We start from the raw sequence: 16,620 nt of genomic DNA on the forward strand, positions 1-16,620 counted from the left end.
TTTGTAAATTAAATCCCCTGCAAGCTTTTAAATACAAGTTTATTCATTGTGAAAAGAATGCAATAGGACCCTGCAGTGACCTGTGAAGGGGAAGGCTGTTTCATTGCACTTTGTTTCACGCTGAATACTTCTGGAACATAGCCTACAATTAGCCTGTGTTACATAGACATTAATGTATTTCCTGGAAAATCCCTTTGACAGGAGAGCATAACTCGTGATGGTGTTAGGATAGTTCTCAGGTCTAGGATGCCTTTGTTTGCCTGCGGTATTACTTGCCTTCTGTCTGGAAGCCCCAGAATCCCAGGCGGTTTTGATCTTTCTTTATTGGCACACTTAAGAAAGCTGCAGTGATAGACATTTCCTCTATATAGGCTCTCCTGTGAGCTGTTTCTTTACAGTAGCTCATCCTAAACACTCAGTTGTCATGGAGGTAAAGTGAGAGAAGGGGTTTATGTTTGACTGATCTGTCTTATGACAGAAGAGCTTTTCTAGAAACTGAAATTTCTTGTTTCCTTTTGCCACTACTTTTTTTGCAGTTACTAATAAATAGGTAGTCTATATGGTTTGTCATTAAAAGTTAGTTAAGTCCAGAGATGGCTGTAAACGTCAGTACTCCGATTCTGTGAATTGTGGGGTGATCTAACATTTTCACTTTCTCATTATAAGCATATACCCTGTCACTGTGTTTTCAAGAATTGTAATCATGGTCTTAAATTAACTCTTAGATGATTGCCAGGAAAGACACTCTGCAGTGTAACTGACCTGCCTGGTATGCACTTACACACAGATATATAAGCACTACATATGCCTATACGGTCATATACATAAGTTTGCACACATAGACACATGCACATGCAAGGAAAGAATTAAATATTTAACACACACCCCAACCCTGAAAACAAAATTCCTACCTTAGTATGAAATTACTCTGTTAAATATACAGTGCAGGTGTCACAGACTCTCTTCATCTAAACAGAGATAGGTAGTCCATAGAAAAAAAAAAACATAGTTGAAATAGTTTTGATGACTTCTACCAATGCTAGGATTTACATCTCTTTCTTCTGAGTTTCTTCAAATTACTTCTGGTCACCATTAAAAACATAACCTCTAAAAAATGCCATGCTGAGTGTTGGAAGCATGAGTTGGGTAATGTGAAATATGATACCTGTTTGAAACACTGTCTGTTTTAAGTGTGTATCTTACCCATTGTACACACCCTGATCATTTGTACGTGACACAACCCCTCCTGCACAGTACAAATTCAAAGGTGAAATAAACTGTGCTTTAAAATGAAGTCTAAAGGATAGCATTTATTCTGCTGGTGGTGTATTACACCCTCTCTCATTTGCAACACATGATTTTATGTAACATGTTATACCATTCTCATCACTTTTGAATTTGATATGAATTTTTCTATTTAGTAGCTCCACTGTTAGTCTTCTTAGGGCTTCATTAGATTGAACTGTTCCTGTATGAAGAGTGAGGGTTCTGTTTGTATTATTTTTATTTCATGAGCAGAATTACTTGCCAGTGATGATGAGTGTGTGGCATTAAGAAGATTAAATATTAGACAAGGTAGCAATGTAAATGACCAGTGATTTAGCAGCCTGGAAAAGCTATATCCTTCAGGTTATGTGGAGGAAGATACCAAGAAAGTGAATGCTATTAGCAAGATGCTGCCAGGTGTTTGAAGCTCTGTTTGATAATGATCTGAATGCTTCCATCAGTGAAATGCAAGATAAGTGATGAGACAAGAAGCACAGAGTTGGAATTACTAAACACATTTATGAGACTGACCTTTGCTTAGTTTCCATAGTTTGCAGAAACTGACAAGAAGCTGAAAAAATGATCTTGCTTACAGAACTTCCATATAGCAACCCTGACAGAAAGTGTGAAAAGCAGCCAAAATTCAGCTGTGCATATAAACTGGAGGTTGATCTCACCCATAAAGATGCAGAATCAAGATGATACTGCAGAATTAACCTTAAGGTGTGTGTAGTCCGTGTAGTCCCTTAGGACTTCTGTTTGATGCCTCAGAAGACTGACACTAGCTCAGATAGATGAGGATTTTTTTTTCAGTGTAAGTAGTTTATTTTAATAAGTCAGACTTTAATGTACTTTCTCAGTTAATTCCTCATTGAGCTATTCTGTAAGTACTCTGATCTTGGCCTTTTGTGCTTCATTCATTCAATTATTCATTCTGTCAATTATACCATTAGCAAGATGAACAGTAAAAGCAGCTTCTCAGCTATTCTTACAGGTAAAAAAGGAAAAGACAAAAGTAACTATTCTTTTCTTATTTTGCTTTATTATTTTGGTGGTGTTTTTTCTTAAAATGTATGCTAAATACTATGCTTCTCCACCTTGGATCATCAGATATTGGGCCCCTCATTGCATTCAACAAGCCTTGCTTTCTTCTGAAAGGGCTATGGTACAGAATAATTTGCCTGACACAAGACACTTCTTTACAGGTAAACAAGGACCAAATCATAAAACCTGTCAGCTAAACATTTGCGTATTTTAGCATTTTCTAACTCTTAGGTCATCCCAGTATGAGGTAAATTGTGTAAAGAGTTTGGAGCTCTGCCTGGTAGTAGACTGTAAAGGGGTAAAACATAAAGGTGTTTCGTCTCATACCTGGGGTTCAGAATCTGCACATGACCACTTACTTATCCATGGGCAGTAATTCACTAACTGGTGGAGTAAGTGCATTGTTCTGGGTGGCTATGAAGATAACATTTTATTTTTTGTTTGGTTTGGGTTTTTTTCCTTGACATTGCAATAATATCAACTAGAAAGAAATATAATCTGGATTTGGTCCAAAAGGTACTAGTAATCCTCCACTGGTACAGAAAAATTGCTGAACCCACAGAAATGTCCACAGACTGCATCTCTTGGAATTCTTTTGCCTTAAAACACCATTACATTACTGTGAGCTTTGTAGATGGAAGTCAGCCATATTTCACACATATTAGGATTAAGATAAAGCATCTCTGAACTGGATTGTTTGTTTCACCACACAAGGAGTTTTCCAGACTGGCAGCATTTTATCTTTCTGCTGATGGAGTAGGAATCCTTCTCCAATATGCTGTGGTGATTTCCTTTTCTAAAACATGTGTGTACTGTTGTATTGGCTCTTAATTTAAAACCTGGATTTTTTCATACTTGTAAAGTAAAGCAAAGCTTCCCTTCTCCTTTCTGTCTTTTTTTTTGTTGTTTGAACCAGAGAGGGAAGAAAGCACAGTGTTTTGGTTTTACAGGCTAGACTATACTGATCTTTTCCTCTAAAGATAATGGAGCTAAATGGGATGAGTAGATTCTAGTTAATGCTATGTAGTGGTTTGGTCTAAAATACTCATTTAAGAGTAAGAAATTACATAGTTGACTGTATCACAAACTGAAAATGTTTAGGATCTTCTGTCTTACCATGTCACAAAAATATAAACCTTGAGCTATGAATCACAGGTTCTGTTATACTGGGAAGTAACACTAATTAAAATTAATTTGTTTTTTGACTGTCTCAATGGTGAGATGATATTCTCATTGTAATAAGGAGTTTTATGTTAACTGATCACACAATGTCCATTTAGGACAAATACTGTTGTTTTTGGATTTGATGCTGCCCCTTCTAATGGCATTACCAGGGTTCATGGGACCCAACACTCTGACATACTGTACGCGTGAAGGATACTCAGTAGCTGAGATGGTTTTGATCGTCTCTCTTGGCCTTTTAAGTGGGTTCAACAATTGCTATAAAGGCAGATGGGGATTATTGGAAGGATGTAGAGTATTTATAGTATTCTTACAGTGCTTTTCAAATGCTCTGTAACAATGTATTCTTTAGTGTGCTGCTACTCTGGTAGTGTTTGTATTGTTTTCTGCTTAGAGATAAGGAAAACCAGTCACAAAAAGTTGTATGAGATTACTATAGCAAAGCAGTTACAACTGAACAGGGAATAGGGACTTAAAAGCAGGAAACTTCTGGAACTCTGCTAAAAAAATCTGTCTTATGAGGCAAAATCTTCCTAATTTTTTTTTTAAAGTATGATGAATTTGAGGTTTTCCTTCCTCAGTACAGCACATCATCTAAGAAAGAATCTCAAACATATGCCCAGTAATCTAAAATTCACCAAATGATTTTTCAGAATTTTACATCTCTTAATCTTGCAACCAGTTACTCGTATCACAAATTCATCTTCATTCCTTATTAAAGTTTTTCCATTCTGGAGATGGCTCACTGTGTTTCCATACACAAACAAATTGCAAAGGGGATCGGCAAGTTTTTTTGTCATCATAGTCTCAGGAGACTCCCAGTCCTAGATAGATGTCTGGACATGACATAGCCAAGTATAGTTTACCTTTTTCATACTATAAAATAATGTTGAATACCTGATTAACTTTTGTTAGTTATGATGGTCTGCAGTATATACAGTAAACTAGTCTTCTTGCATTTCATGGCAAGTCATCAGTGGACAAAAATTAAGAATGAGCACAGAATGATATGAGAAAAGATTAAAGTGTCTAGCAACAGGACTCTAAACCCTCTAGAAATAAGGCAGTGTTTTTCTCATTAAAACTCCCTTGAATTAGAGCAGCCCAAGAGTTACAGTTCCATGCAAAGAATTCATAGAATGTCTTCACTAACTCCGTGAATATAGTAGGTCAAATTCAATAAAAATAATATTAACACAGAGAGTGTCAGGGCTTCCATAAACCTGCTTATTCCCTCTGAGTTCTGGGTCAGTGGACACATTAGATTTCAAGTATATTATGAGTTTCAAAGTCACTCAATTACCTCCAAACACTGGAAGTTCTTGTATAAGCTTTGAGTCTCCTACCTTGGGAAGAGAGTATCGTGCTGTTCATTGCAACTAATTTGTATTGAGCTTTAATTTCTTGTTTGCCTTATTTCTACCCATGCAAAAACATCTCATCACAGAGAAGTGTGAGATGGCAAGACAAAGAATCAGAGGGTGAGACAGAGGAGGGAGAATGAACTACAGTAATAATAGGTTATTTTGGTAGTGCTCAGCTGTACGTGTGTTTCATAAGTAGTGAAGTGGTGAACTTTAGTAGATGGATCTTTCTGCTTACCAGACAATAATTTCTTTATAGATTTCTATAGGTAAGATAACAGGATGAGTTATAAGGTGAAAGTAAAAGAGAGGTGTTGTAGGGGCTGTGTGGATGTGGACACTTACTAAGAATGTAAACATTTGGTGGGAAAAGGGAGAATATAATGAGGCTACTGTCTGTGAATATGGGCAGAGGGTCACTTAGGGAAAGAGTGAACTGAGGTGGATTTTGAAGATGAGAACGGGACTGTGTTGGTGGAGAGGGGTGTCGGGGTGGGATGGTTCAAATGGAAGTGAGAGGGAATGTCAGGCAGTGGGGCAGAGCTCAGCCATGCTTTAAGTGTGGTGAACAGTGTTGAACAGGGAGTAGCTAATCCTTACGGATAGTGGGGGAAGGATTCAAAGGTGTGCATGTCTTCTTAGACACTGTTGGCAGAGTGGTCAACAAAGAAAAACGTGGCAGAGTAAGCAGTCCGTGTGTGCAGTTATTCCAGCACAGCGTCAGCTGATGAATAAGTTTTGTCAACTTCTTCTGTGTGAGAAGAAATTTTACCAACTTTCCTCTTAGGTTGTTATCTGTTTTGCAGTGTGTGGAGGGAAAATATGAAGAGTTCATGGCTCTTCTCCCCACACAACTGTTCAAGACTGATCATGGAAGGGTTCATGATCTGTTTTGTAGCAGACCATCAGCTTTACTTTGTATAATCTAGCTCTTAGTTAGAAAGACCCACTATAACTGCAAATGGATGCAAACTTTTACAAGGTCTCCTTTAATTGCCCTTAACCTCTTTCCAGCAATTCCTGAAAGCCAAAAACCAAATTGATGATGTTCATAATTGACTTTCCTAACACTTGAGAGAAATGACAGTAGTAGTTCCCTCCCCAAAGAGGTGACAGTCCTTGTCTGGTCTTAGGTCTCCTGAGGCTGACAGTCTATAAACTAGTTTTCCATCACTGAAGCAAATGTCAGTGTTTAGCTGGGAGCCAGAGGCTACAGCAACTTCTCCATCACTTTAGAGGATGACAAATATAACTAATTTCAATCCTACATGATCTGCATCTCTTTGCTGTCTTTTCTATGTCTGAAGAAATTGGCTACTTTGTAAATTTGTGTCCCAGTCTTTCAAGATGGGATAGTCATTCTAATTTCCATGTCTGTCTTTTAACCAAATAATTTATGGCAAAACACTTTAAAGTATCATCTTTACTGTGCAAATGCACTGAATTTTTGTTCTGGCTACAAAGAGAAAAGAAGCAGCAAGTCAAAGATTTAGCAATTTGGCATTGATTTCTGTCACTTGGCAGCAGAGTACTCTTCATGTTGAGAGGTGGCTGCCCCCATTGTGCCCAAAAGAGGGGAAGGCTGTCATCTCCTGAGCTCTTCCTGAGCTCTCTCTTCAGTCCCTCTCCTCCCACCATCTGCCTGTCAGCACTATTCATGAATGTCCAAATATTGTTTCTCATGGATTTTTTAAATGCTGAGTTTTGAAGACTAGCAGTTCAGTTCTACATGCACACAGACAAAAGCCAAAGATAAAGCAACTGTGTGTGTGTTCACATGTGTATATATCAAAAAAGATTTCAGAGGAGGAAATGATGTCCTTACATATTCATTGCTGCTGCCAAACTTACTGTTTCTTCTGTTAAAGACCAGTTGTGAGGAGAAAAACCCCACAACACTATAAAGAATCTGTTGCAAAATACTGTGTCAAATGTATTTGACTGTGATAGTCCAGGTTCTCTAGTGTTTCAGTTGCTGCTCTTCCATTGAAGTTGTTTCATATATGCTTGTTACTCAGACTTAGATGATTTATATTTTGTGCAAAATGTTTTTAAATTTTCCAAAAATATTTTTCAACTTGGCTTGTTTGCTTGTGACCAGGATGTAAGATGCGACGAGGTTAGTAGTGCAAATGTGCCATGGGCAAAAGGCAGTTATCTGGAACAACTTCCAAGGCAAAGCAACAGACCTCATCCACCTCCCTCATGCTGAATGAGATATTACTTGAGAATGTGCTTGTATCTAGACTGAAAAATGTGAAATGGTTGTTGGGCCTTTAATACTAAGATCTCAGCTGTAGGTATCTAAATCTTCTAAGCAGACACAGCTATGTGCAGTCCTCAGACTACACCCCATATAGTCATTTAGGAAAGAGGTAGTCCAAGACTGCTACTAACCTCAGCTCTCAGATCTGTTACTGGGCAGAGAAGTGAAAGCTGTGGTAGCTCAAGTACTGTGTGCAGCCAGAGCTATTGCATCCCAGTCAGAGGATGTTAGTCACTGATACTTGTCATCAGCTGGTTCCCTGAGGCAGTTTTGGCAAATCTCTTGGAGACACAGGTTGAAGCCTGTAGGCTCATCCTCATTTTCCTTTGCTCTTTCACTCCTTAAATGGTTAATTTTGTCTGCCTATTGAGCCAGCTCACTAAGAGGATTCAGTTTGTTTGCAGCCTGAAGCATTTGTAGTAACATTTTGAGTCAAATCATCCACGAGAATTTCAAGGTCATTCCCATCTGAAGAAATTGTGTTCAGAGCAGTCTGTGGGGCCCCTGTCAGCCTCAGCATGGGGATACAGGAGGTTGTGCCAGCAGGACAAAGAAAGTTAATGGATTTCAGCTTGTGCAAAGCTCCCCATTTGCCTTGATTTAAAGGTCCCAGTTTCAGTCCTTTATGGTGTATTTAGGTTTCCTTATAGGCCTCCAAGGGACCGCAAACTTCTTTATTCCTTAAAAGTATACCTTGTTGCTGTAATTGAAGCCATTTTGTTACTGTAATTTCTCCCTAATATTACAGTTCTAGTCAAGCGGTCTTTCCCTCTGGAGGCATCAATTACTATGGGTTTTGAATAGCCCTCCCTCCAGTACACATACTTTTGCTCCCAATGCCAAAACCAGGTCACCATAATTCCTTCCCTAATAAAACATGCTTCTGTGTTTCTTCTTTCAAACCCAATGTGTAACATGTACTGGTGAATAATTCCACTCTTTATCATCCTATGTAGAACTTCTGCCATATCTAAGAAAAACTAAAGAAAACTACAAATTTAATTTTTTTTTTCTACATTCCCTTTGTTTTCATGAAGATGTTGAATGCCCAAAGTCCAGGGAGAAGTTTACAGGGTTTGTGCAGGTAGTGAACCCATGTAGATTTGTACTCTGGTGAGGGAGCAGGGGAGCAAGCCATAGGAGTGCACTTCATGAAAGATATTCAGCTGAAATGAAAACATCACAAGGCTTGTTGGCTAACCCATGTCTGTGAGGCACAGGTTTTTCTGTAAGTTGTGGTGTTTTGACACCTGGTCCCCACAGCTTGATGGACTCAGTAGTGAGTCCTCACTGCTGTGCACCCTGTGCCTGTTTGTGGATTAGTCTGCATGACATCTCTGGGGATGGGGGGGAACAAGCTCTGTATCACAGACTGAGAACTGAAGCAAAGTTTGGTCTCTCTCTTTTTATTGCATAGCCACAGGAGCAGAGGCTGTCAGGGTCCAGCTGTGACCTGCAGACTCCCTTTACATACAAACACCAACTAAAGTTTCCCACTTGCAACCAAGTTAATACTCTGTGTTATTGGGTTCATCCTGCTTTATTACAATTACTTGTTTCACAATGTTCAAACAAAGTGCAGATTTGCATTTTTGTGAATGGTTCCCCTATGAAACCCTAAAGATGCTTAACTCAGATGGGTGTATGTAGTAGTTATCACTACCATCTGCCCTAAAACTTGCACTTTTCATGAGATGCCACTTCTGGGACATCTGGCACTAAAAATGTGTTTTCTGCATCATCTCACAATTGAGGAAGATGCCATGGCTGTTTAGTTCCACAGGAGATTCCTTGAAGCATCTTTCTGTTATCTAACAGCTTCTGCAATGAAGCACCACTAAACTGGCCAGGAAAGGAATTATGCCATTAATGGAAGCCTGTATTTCTGTTTTATGACTTAGATTGCTGTCAGAAGGGAGTGGCACTTGTGTGATGAATTGATTGATGGTAGTCAGTCTGTCTTATATGCTATAAATCAGCAGGTGTGATGTGACTAGAAGGCCTATGTAATCTACTGTAAGTCAGGTTCTATTACCCAGAAGTCAAAGACCTGAAAAATCAATGCACAGCTATATTTCTCAAAGTTTGGCATGTCTTACTGTACAGTTTCTATATAGCTTGAACCTGCATTGTACTGGGATTTCCTTCTTAATTCATGGAATAATTTCTCCCTTAAAGATCCACCCATAACATTTTGTCTCAAGATTGAGCAGGATGAGCAGCATGAGTACATCAGCAGCCTGGTGCTCCCTTGTGCTGTGCAGTTTTTTCCACCCTTGGAAAGAGCCACCACAAAAGCCTGTATATTTTCTTGTAGGAGGTGGAGCTGTGCCGCATTGGCAGCCAGGAGAAGCTGGGGCTGACTGTCTGTTACAGAACCGATGATGAGGAGGACACGGGAATCTATGTCAGTGAGGTAAGGACATGATATTGGGGAGGAGCATGGGAGATGCTCATGGAGGGCTAAATGTGCCAAGGAATGAACAAGCAAGTGCTCTGAGATGGGAGTGAAGAAGTCTTGGCCATCAACCAGCTCATGTCACTCTCAATTAATTTAGATTATCAGTTCAAATCATGTTGTCCAAGCAGAGTAATATTACTAGTGGGCTTCTTTAGTATAAGTGCTTTTAACTACAACATTGTAGTTAGTAAAGTACAAAGCAGTCTGAGCATGGTCTGAATTTTGAAAATGTGTCCTTGTGGAGATCAGGCAGAGCTTTTGAGGAGAAAAGTGCCTTCTCCACACCCTGGTTGCATTCTCTCTCCCTCTGCCACAGCCTCAGTAATCCTAACAGTGATCAATCATTATTGTATTATTTCTGTGTTTGTTACAGTTGTGGTACACACAGACATATCACAGATGGGTGGAGAGAGTAGCTTGGGAGATTAATATGTTGGAAAACCGAAAAATAGAATTCTGGATACTGAGATGGGGTGAATCCTCAGGTTTTAATTTGCTCCACTCAGAAAATGTGGCACCCAGCACAGATTGTTAGTGTTTCACAAGGTCAGTCCACAAGACTTCAAAGAACACCATCTCCCTTTGAGTGTCCAGTCATTCAAAGAGGGGTTCTTTTCTGGGTAAAATAGAGCTCTTCTGAGTCCAAGGTGATTGTTCTGCACGAACTGTGATCCCAATTGCTCACTTTTTGGACATGTTGAACCAAATTTTGACATTACAGAAAAGTTCTTCACTAAAAGTGTGGTTGGTTCCTGGAACAGGCTCTCCAGGGGTGTGGTCACAGTAGCAAGCCTATCAGAATTAAAGGAGCAACTGGGCAAAGCTTTTAGTCATATGGTTTTGCTTTAGGTAGTCATGTGAGGAGCAGGTTTTTGGACTTAATGGGATCCTTATGGGTCCATTCCAACTTGAGAGATTCTGTGATTCTAAATTCTTAGTGAAGCTCACGGACAGAGAGGACCAGTAAAGACAATTCTATGTATCAGTGAACGGGATGAAGGCAAGATTGCCCATAAACATGCAAGTAGAGATGTTAAAGCAGCTGAAAAGCACAGCCTTGGAGCAAGAATGAGGAATTAAAATAAGTTATGTAAGAATATATCTTCCATCAGTTGTATAAGCTGTACTGTTAAATTCTGTTTGACCTTGTGAGGGCAAAGAAAGTTCAGGAATCTCTTAATATATTCCAGGATTATATCTGAAATATTTTGTTTATACTACATGATAAAATTTTCTCAGATCTTTGAAAGTGAATGTAATGATATTATCTTTTGTACTTGATTAAGAACTTCAGATTCATTGTTTTTTTCTATGACAATGCAAAAGAGGAAAATAATATCTAACAGATGGAGGATGTAGCCTGTGAACTAAATGCTCAACTGAAATTTTTGGTTTGAAAAAAGAGCTTATGGCATGATAAGATAAACATCAAGTGAAAGGTGATAGATTGAATTGCCCTGCAACAAACAGTAGGTCATTGCTCAGGGATGAGCTGTAGTGTCTTTGATAAACTATCACTGAAGCCCTGGATATCTATTTAGGTTAAACTAACTTAAAATTAACTGGTTCAGACTAGGAATGATTTACAGGACCTGTGACTGATCTATACAATCTGGGTCCATTGGGTTTTTTTGATGTTTCCTCACGAACTGCAAAATTCCAGAGGAAATAACAGATTGATTACTAAGATCATAATGTATTAGTAAATGCTTCCATGGAAGAAAAAGAATCGTGCCCAAAGACAGGCCCATTTGTATAGAGGTATAGAAGCTTCTCAGTCCATAGTGAACTTCTGGAGAAAAGGGGTCTCTGTCATTAATCTTTAATGCTCTGACAGCTGAAGATTAATGCCTGACAGTGGCATAGGAAAGTATTAATTTGAAAATCATATGCTCCCAACCCTTTCTGTCTTGAGGCTTTTATCTGGAACAAGCTCATACCATCATTTAAAGAAATGTTTCATTTCTGTGACTGTAAAGGAAACTTCAGATTGCCTCTGTACTGACTAAAAATGGTACTTTTTCAGCTTGTGCAATTGTGCAGCTGTTCTAATTTCCCATTGAATCTTTTCATGTTCAGTTACTGGTTATTGTCCTGTGCAGGTTGATCCAAACAGCATTGCTGCCAGAGATGGACGGATCCGTGAAGGAGACCGCATTTTGCAAGTATGTGAAAACAGACTTTTCCTTAAACTCTTTCTATAGACAAACATGCAGTGCCATCTTCTCTGTGGACTGTTAATGAGGGAAGGTATTTCTCTTTGTTACTGTGATCGATGAGAAAATCCATGTCTGTCTGTTTTTTAACACAATAGCTGGGAGCTAGAGTGCGTGTACTGAGAAATGAGACTGACAAACTCGTTCTGGCTCATGCACTTATGTCCCATGTCTTTTTTTTTTTCCATATTTATTAGAAAATCTCATTTCCACTATGTTCATCTCAGTGTCAAATTCTAAACAGCATCCTGCAGACATAAATATGAGTGTCAGAGACGTGCTGATCATTCACCAATCGCATAAATTTGGGTAAAACTCATTTATGCTAAGCATAGATAATAAGAGTTTTCGTAAAAAAAAAATGTGCTGTTTAGAGAAGGATGATCTTGAACATACTTAAGGAGGGGTGTCATTAGGTTTTTGTTAATATTTTCTTTCCTCCCCCAATAAGATATTGCTTTTCTGAATTATTTTCTAATCCACCACCTTGGCTTTTTTTTCACCCTTTGTTTCTGTTGATCCACTTGCCTAAAGAGCTACCCCAAAGATAGGTTTGTGTGTTACAGCATAGGTGGGTGAGGGTGGCTGGCTGCCATACAGGGCAGTGTACCTGTACAGAAAGGGTAACAGCTAGAATGGCAGTGGGTTTCCATTTTCAACCAACAATGGGTAGTGCATTTTCCACTCTAGCGTAAAATCATGAAACAGGTGCCAAAAATCACTTGACTGGAATTTTTTTGCTGTATTGTAGTATTTTAATTCTGGTTCCAAGTTGATTTGCCTTGTATTTTGGCCTTTTTTCACTGAAGCACCAGAGGAAGCTCCTGGTGATGACAGGTTGGTTTTCTGTAACATGTTCCATAATTACCCTTCATTAATTTAAGCAGATGAGCTCTCAGGTTTTCACAAGATCAGTCTGTTCCTTCCTTCCAATCTTTTCATTTCTGCAGGAAATACCTTTGTTGAAACCTGTATCTCTTATCCTGCTACAGCTTAAATCAGCTTTGAGAGCCTAGCTGCACAACAGTGTCTATTAGCTGGCTTACCAAAGTGGTCCATTTTCTAGAGAGGAAACAATCAATTCGATTTTAATATCAGGGCTCACTTGGGGGCTGCTGGTTTTTCTCTGTGTGGCTGGAATTGTGAAAACATTCACAGGATGATGTTCTCCCCCAGAAGATGCCATGGTGTGAGGGCAGTGACGTCCTTGGCAGGACTTGGGGTGAAAGGACCATACCATGGGCTGCACGTAGGAGAGGAAAAGTTAGGGCACTGCCTTACAGGTCTTTATATGAAATACCTACTGAAGAAAGAACAGTATTTTTAACTTTCAAAAACCAGAAAAACACCCCTTTTTTATTTAACTGAGTAGAAACAATTTTCCATTCCTACTCTAGGTGTGTCAAAATAAGGAAAGCGAGAGTAGGTTCATTTTCCACTCCTTTCCTTGTTTTGTAAAATTTCTGGGTGGACTGCCAACAGCAGTTCAGGCGAATGTTCTCCAGTTCCTAACGAAATTCAATTCATTTCAATTTTGAGTAAAGACTCCAGGGTTGAGAGAAAACATTGATAATTCTGTCATCCTCTTGAGGACTGGAGCATTACTTTAATGTCAGTGCTGATAGATAGCTATGACTTTGATCTTTAAAGTTAACACACAGAGTTATGTGGGGTTTACTTTCATATCTGAAAACACATTGACCCTCTATCTCCTCTTATTGATGGCATAGCTCAGAGAAACAGAAGGTGACGTTGCCATTGTGGGGGGATTACACTGAGGCTGGAGGAGATACAGATCCTTGAGCACAGGGGCATTTTCTGTGGGTGGCAGGTGGCATTGGTTAAGGATATGGGGGGGAATGCTCTGTTATGTGTATTCCTCACAAAATGACAGCAGGTTTCCTCTCCTTTCTGAGGTTCTAACTGCCCCCTTCTCACTCTCAGAAACCACCAACCTTCACAGTCTAAGCATCTGAAAACTCCCGGAGTACTTTATATGAAATGTTACAATGTCAAGGGAAAGTTTGAAGAGGGCAGTCCTAGTGGGAGTTTCCTAAACTTCTGCTATATTTAGCTGTGAACCTCTGAGCTAAGCACAGTCTATGGAGCAGGCTGAAGTCCTGCTCTTCCCCCATGATAGTGAGGATGGGGTGGGGTGGGCACCTCCAGGTAGTATGGGGACATCCCAGCCGCCTCCTCTGGGGTGCATGGGGAGCAGCTGATAGGTGTTACTGGAGCAGCCACCATGTCTGGGAATGTTTTACACAGGCTGGAAATCTGCTCCTGAGCCTTTCTGTGGCTACATCTCTGCTTTCCAGGTTAGGGCAGCTCTGTGTTACCTGCTCTCCCACAGACCACAGCTATCCCATCATGTAATCTTTGAAGGGTCTCAGACATTTCACTCACTGCCGTTTGAGTGATCAGGATACACTGGGATTTTCTTTAATCTGAATTAAAGCTGTGGTTTTGAGTCACGGCTTTCAGGCCAAACATATGTACAGAAATGCAACTTTCTCTTGATTTTCAACTACAAGTTCCTACTACTTTGTAATGGAATCATTAGAAGACTTTTTTCCACAAAATATATTCAGGTACTTCTGCCTTTCAGTTTTGTTTTCACTCTTTTTGAAATACACCACATTTTGGAGGTTTTGTTGACAATATGAGAATAATCCACTTCTTGTGCTGTGAATTGGACAAAACTGAATTCATGTGGGAAATAAGATTTCTATTTGATTCCCTCATAAATGGTTTTGGACAATGAAAATTGTGTTTATTACCATGTAGTCATGGATGTCGTTGTTTTAATGGGGTTACAGAATAGGAGAAAGATAGCAAGAAAAGACTAGTTTCATCGAAGAACTACTTTTATTTTGATTATCCCTTTGTAAGAGGGATACATATGTTTTGTGTGGTACTGGCTACTAAGCTGTCTGCACAAATATGAAATGATTAAATGGAGCAGCAACAAGCAGTGGCCTGAAAGTATTGCCTGGTGAGAGATAATACTGTAGCTCTCTAATTGGCTCTCTACCAGCATTCAGGGTGACTGATTTCAGCTGTAGCATTACCAGTCTTCTTCCACCAGCACTATTATCTCAGAGTGACACTTCCATTACTCTGAACGGAGAAAGATGAACGTCACCTGTCAGGGGCTGGTTAATTGTGTTGCTAGATGTATGTTACCAGGGCGCAGGTTGGACATTTATGAACATAACTGCTTCCTCTGATGTCCACCATCCTTCAACGATCAATACAGCTCTTACAGTAAGCGCATAATTGAGTGAAGGCACTTACCTCTGAGGGGCCGAAGATGAGCCCGTTGCGCAATTTTCATTGTCCATACATTCAGCACAAATGAGCTGATATCTGCCCTTTATTGTGTGTTGCTTTGTGGAAATAGAAACTAATGTGCCACTTTCATTTGTTTCCTAGATAAACGGCCAGGATGTCCAGAATCGGGAAGAGGCAGTGGCGTTGCTCTCCAGTGAAGAATGCAAGAAAATTGTGTTGCTGGTTGCAAGGCCAGAGATGCAGGTTAGACTAAATAGATGCACTGAGCCAGAACCTGGGTTATACCATGCATTCACTGTCACTGTAAGTAATGAACTGCCAAGAAATAGGAATGCCAAAGTTACTGACAAAAGGAAAAAACAGATAATTGCAGAGCTTTGCCCTCTTTTATCCAGCAAAGAAAATAATATGATATTACTAGGGCTTGTTTTCCCCAAATGAAACAATTTCTTTTATAGCAGAATGAACAGGTATATAAATAAAGCTGGCAGCACCAATATGACATTAGTAAAATATGAAGTAGAACTTGAAAACTATGCATTAGTCATTAGATGATTCTGGTTTGTTCAGGGGATAAATTTCCCATACTTATGTTTACCAATTTTGTCTTTTACATGAAGTTTATCATTTATAGGAACTTACACAAAGCTGTAGCTTGTCATTGGTGAGGGGTCTTTTTATGCTTTGTGCTTATAAGCAGACATGTAAATGATTCATCTATGTATCAATTACAGGACTTTCACTACATTATCATTCAGCAAATGGAAATCTAATTGTTTTAACAGCACCCTGGTCACAAAAACACGCCTGCATCTTGGGAGGTGCATTTTCAAAAGTTTTTAGAAATACTTTTATGGTTTTGAAAATAAAATTATGCTAATGCCAAGAATCTTGCCATGCCAAGAATTTTTAATATCGTTGCAGGGGACAGATGTTAGATTGATTATCAGATAAAGAAGAGTTATAGTGGTAGAAGACTACTGTTTTTACATCCCTTTATATTCTATTTGTAGGCCTTTGCGAAGCAAAAGGTCACTATATTATCTCTATCTGCCAACAATTTAGAGTTAGTTAAGTTGCCATTTGTCTCTCATGCTATTGATCTGATATTTTCAGTCTCACTAGCTGCATATTCTGTATAAATTAAATTATGTCAGTTTAATTCAGTGCCACTTGGAATCTCTACTTAAATACAGTGGTTATGAGAGTCACAATTTCAGCATTCATATCCTTTCTGTTTTTCAGAAAGCTAAACAATTCTTATAAGACCAGTGACAAAGTACAGCAAAAATAGGTGTGCCTCATTTTATACTGCAAAACTGTAGTCCTCAACTGCTGAAATTTTGAAAGAGATTTTTCAATATTATTCTGACTGTTTTTCATTAGGATTCTGTTTCTCATTAAGGAACAGAAACTCATCCACTTAGAAAATACACGCCCAGAGAAAGTTCAGTCTCTCTATTTGTTTAGACTGATCAGCATGAAGTAAGGAGTCATTATGATAAAATCAGTATGAGTTAAGGAGTT

General features: G+C 39.1%; 1 protein-coding gene across 1 annotated transcript in view; it reads left to right on the plus strand.

Annotated features, from left to right (window-relative positions):
- Positions 1-16,620, plus strand: part of PDZRN4 (PDZ domain containing ring finger 4) — a 234,322-nt gene that overhangs the window by 207,359 nt on the left and 10,343 nt on the right. Inside the window, exons 6-8 of the mRNA XM_069003889.1 lie at positions 9,440-9,538; positions 11,686-11,748; positions 15,235-15,336. Of these exons, the coding sequence (XP_068859990.1) occupies positions 9,440-9,538; positions 11,686-11,748; positions 15,235-15,336 (264 nt within the window). The remainder of the gene's footprint in view (positions 1-9,439; positions 9,539-11,685; positions 11,749-15,234; positions 15,337-16,620) is intronic.

Source organism: Aphelocoma coerulescens, chromosome 1A, assembly GCF_041296385.1.
Source record: "Aphelocoma coerulescens isolate FSJ_1873_10779 chromosome 1A, UR_Acoe_1.0, whole genome shotgun sequence".
Classification (NCBI taxonomy): domain Eukaryota; kingdom Metazoa; phylum Chordata; class Aves; order Passeriformes; family Corvidae; genus Aphelocoma; species Aphelocoma coerulescens.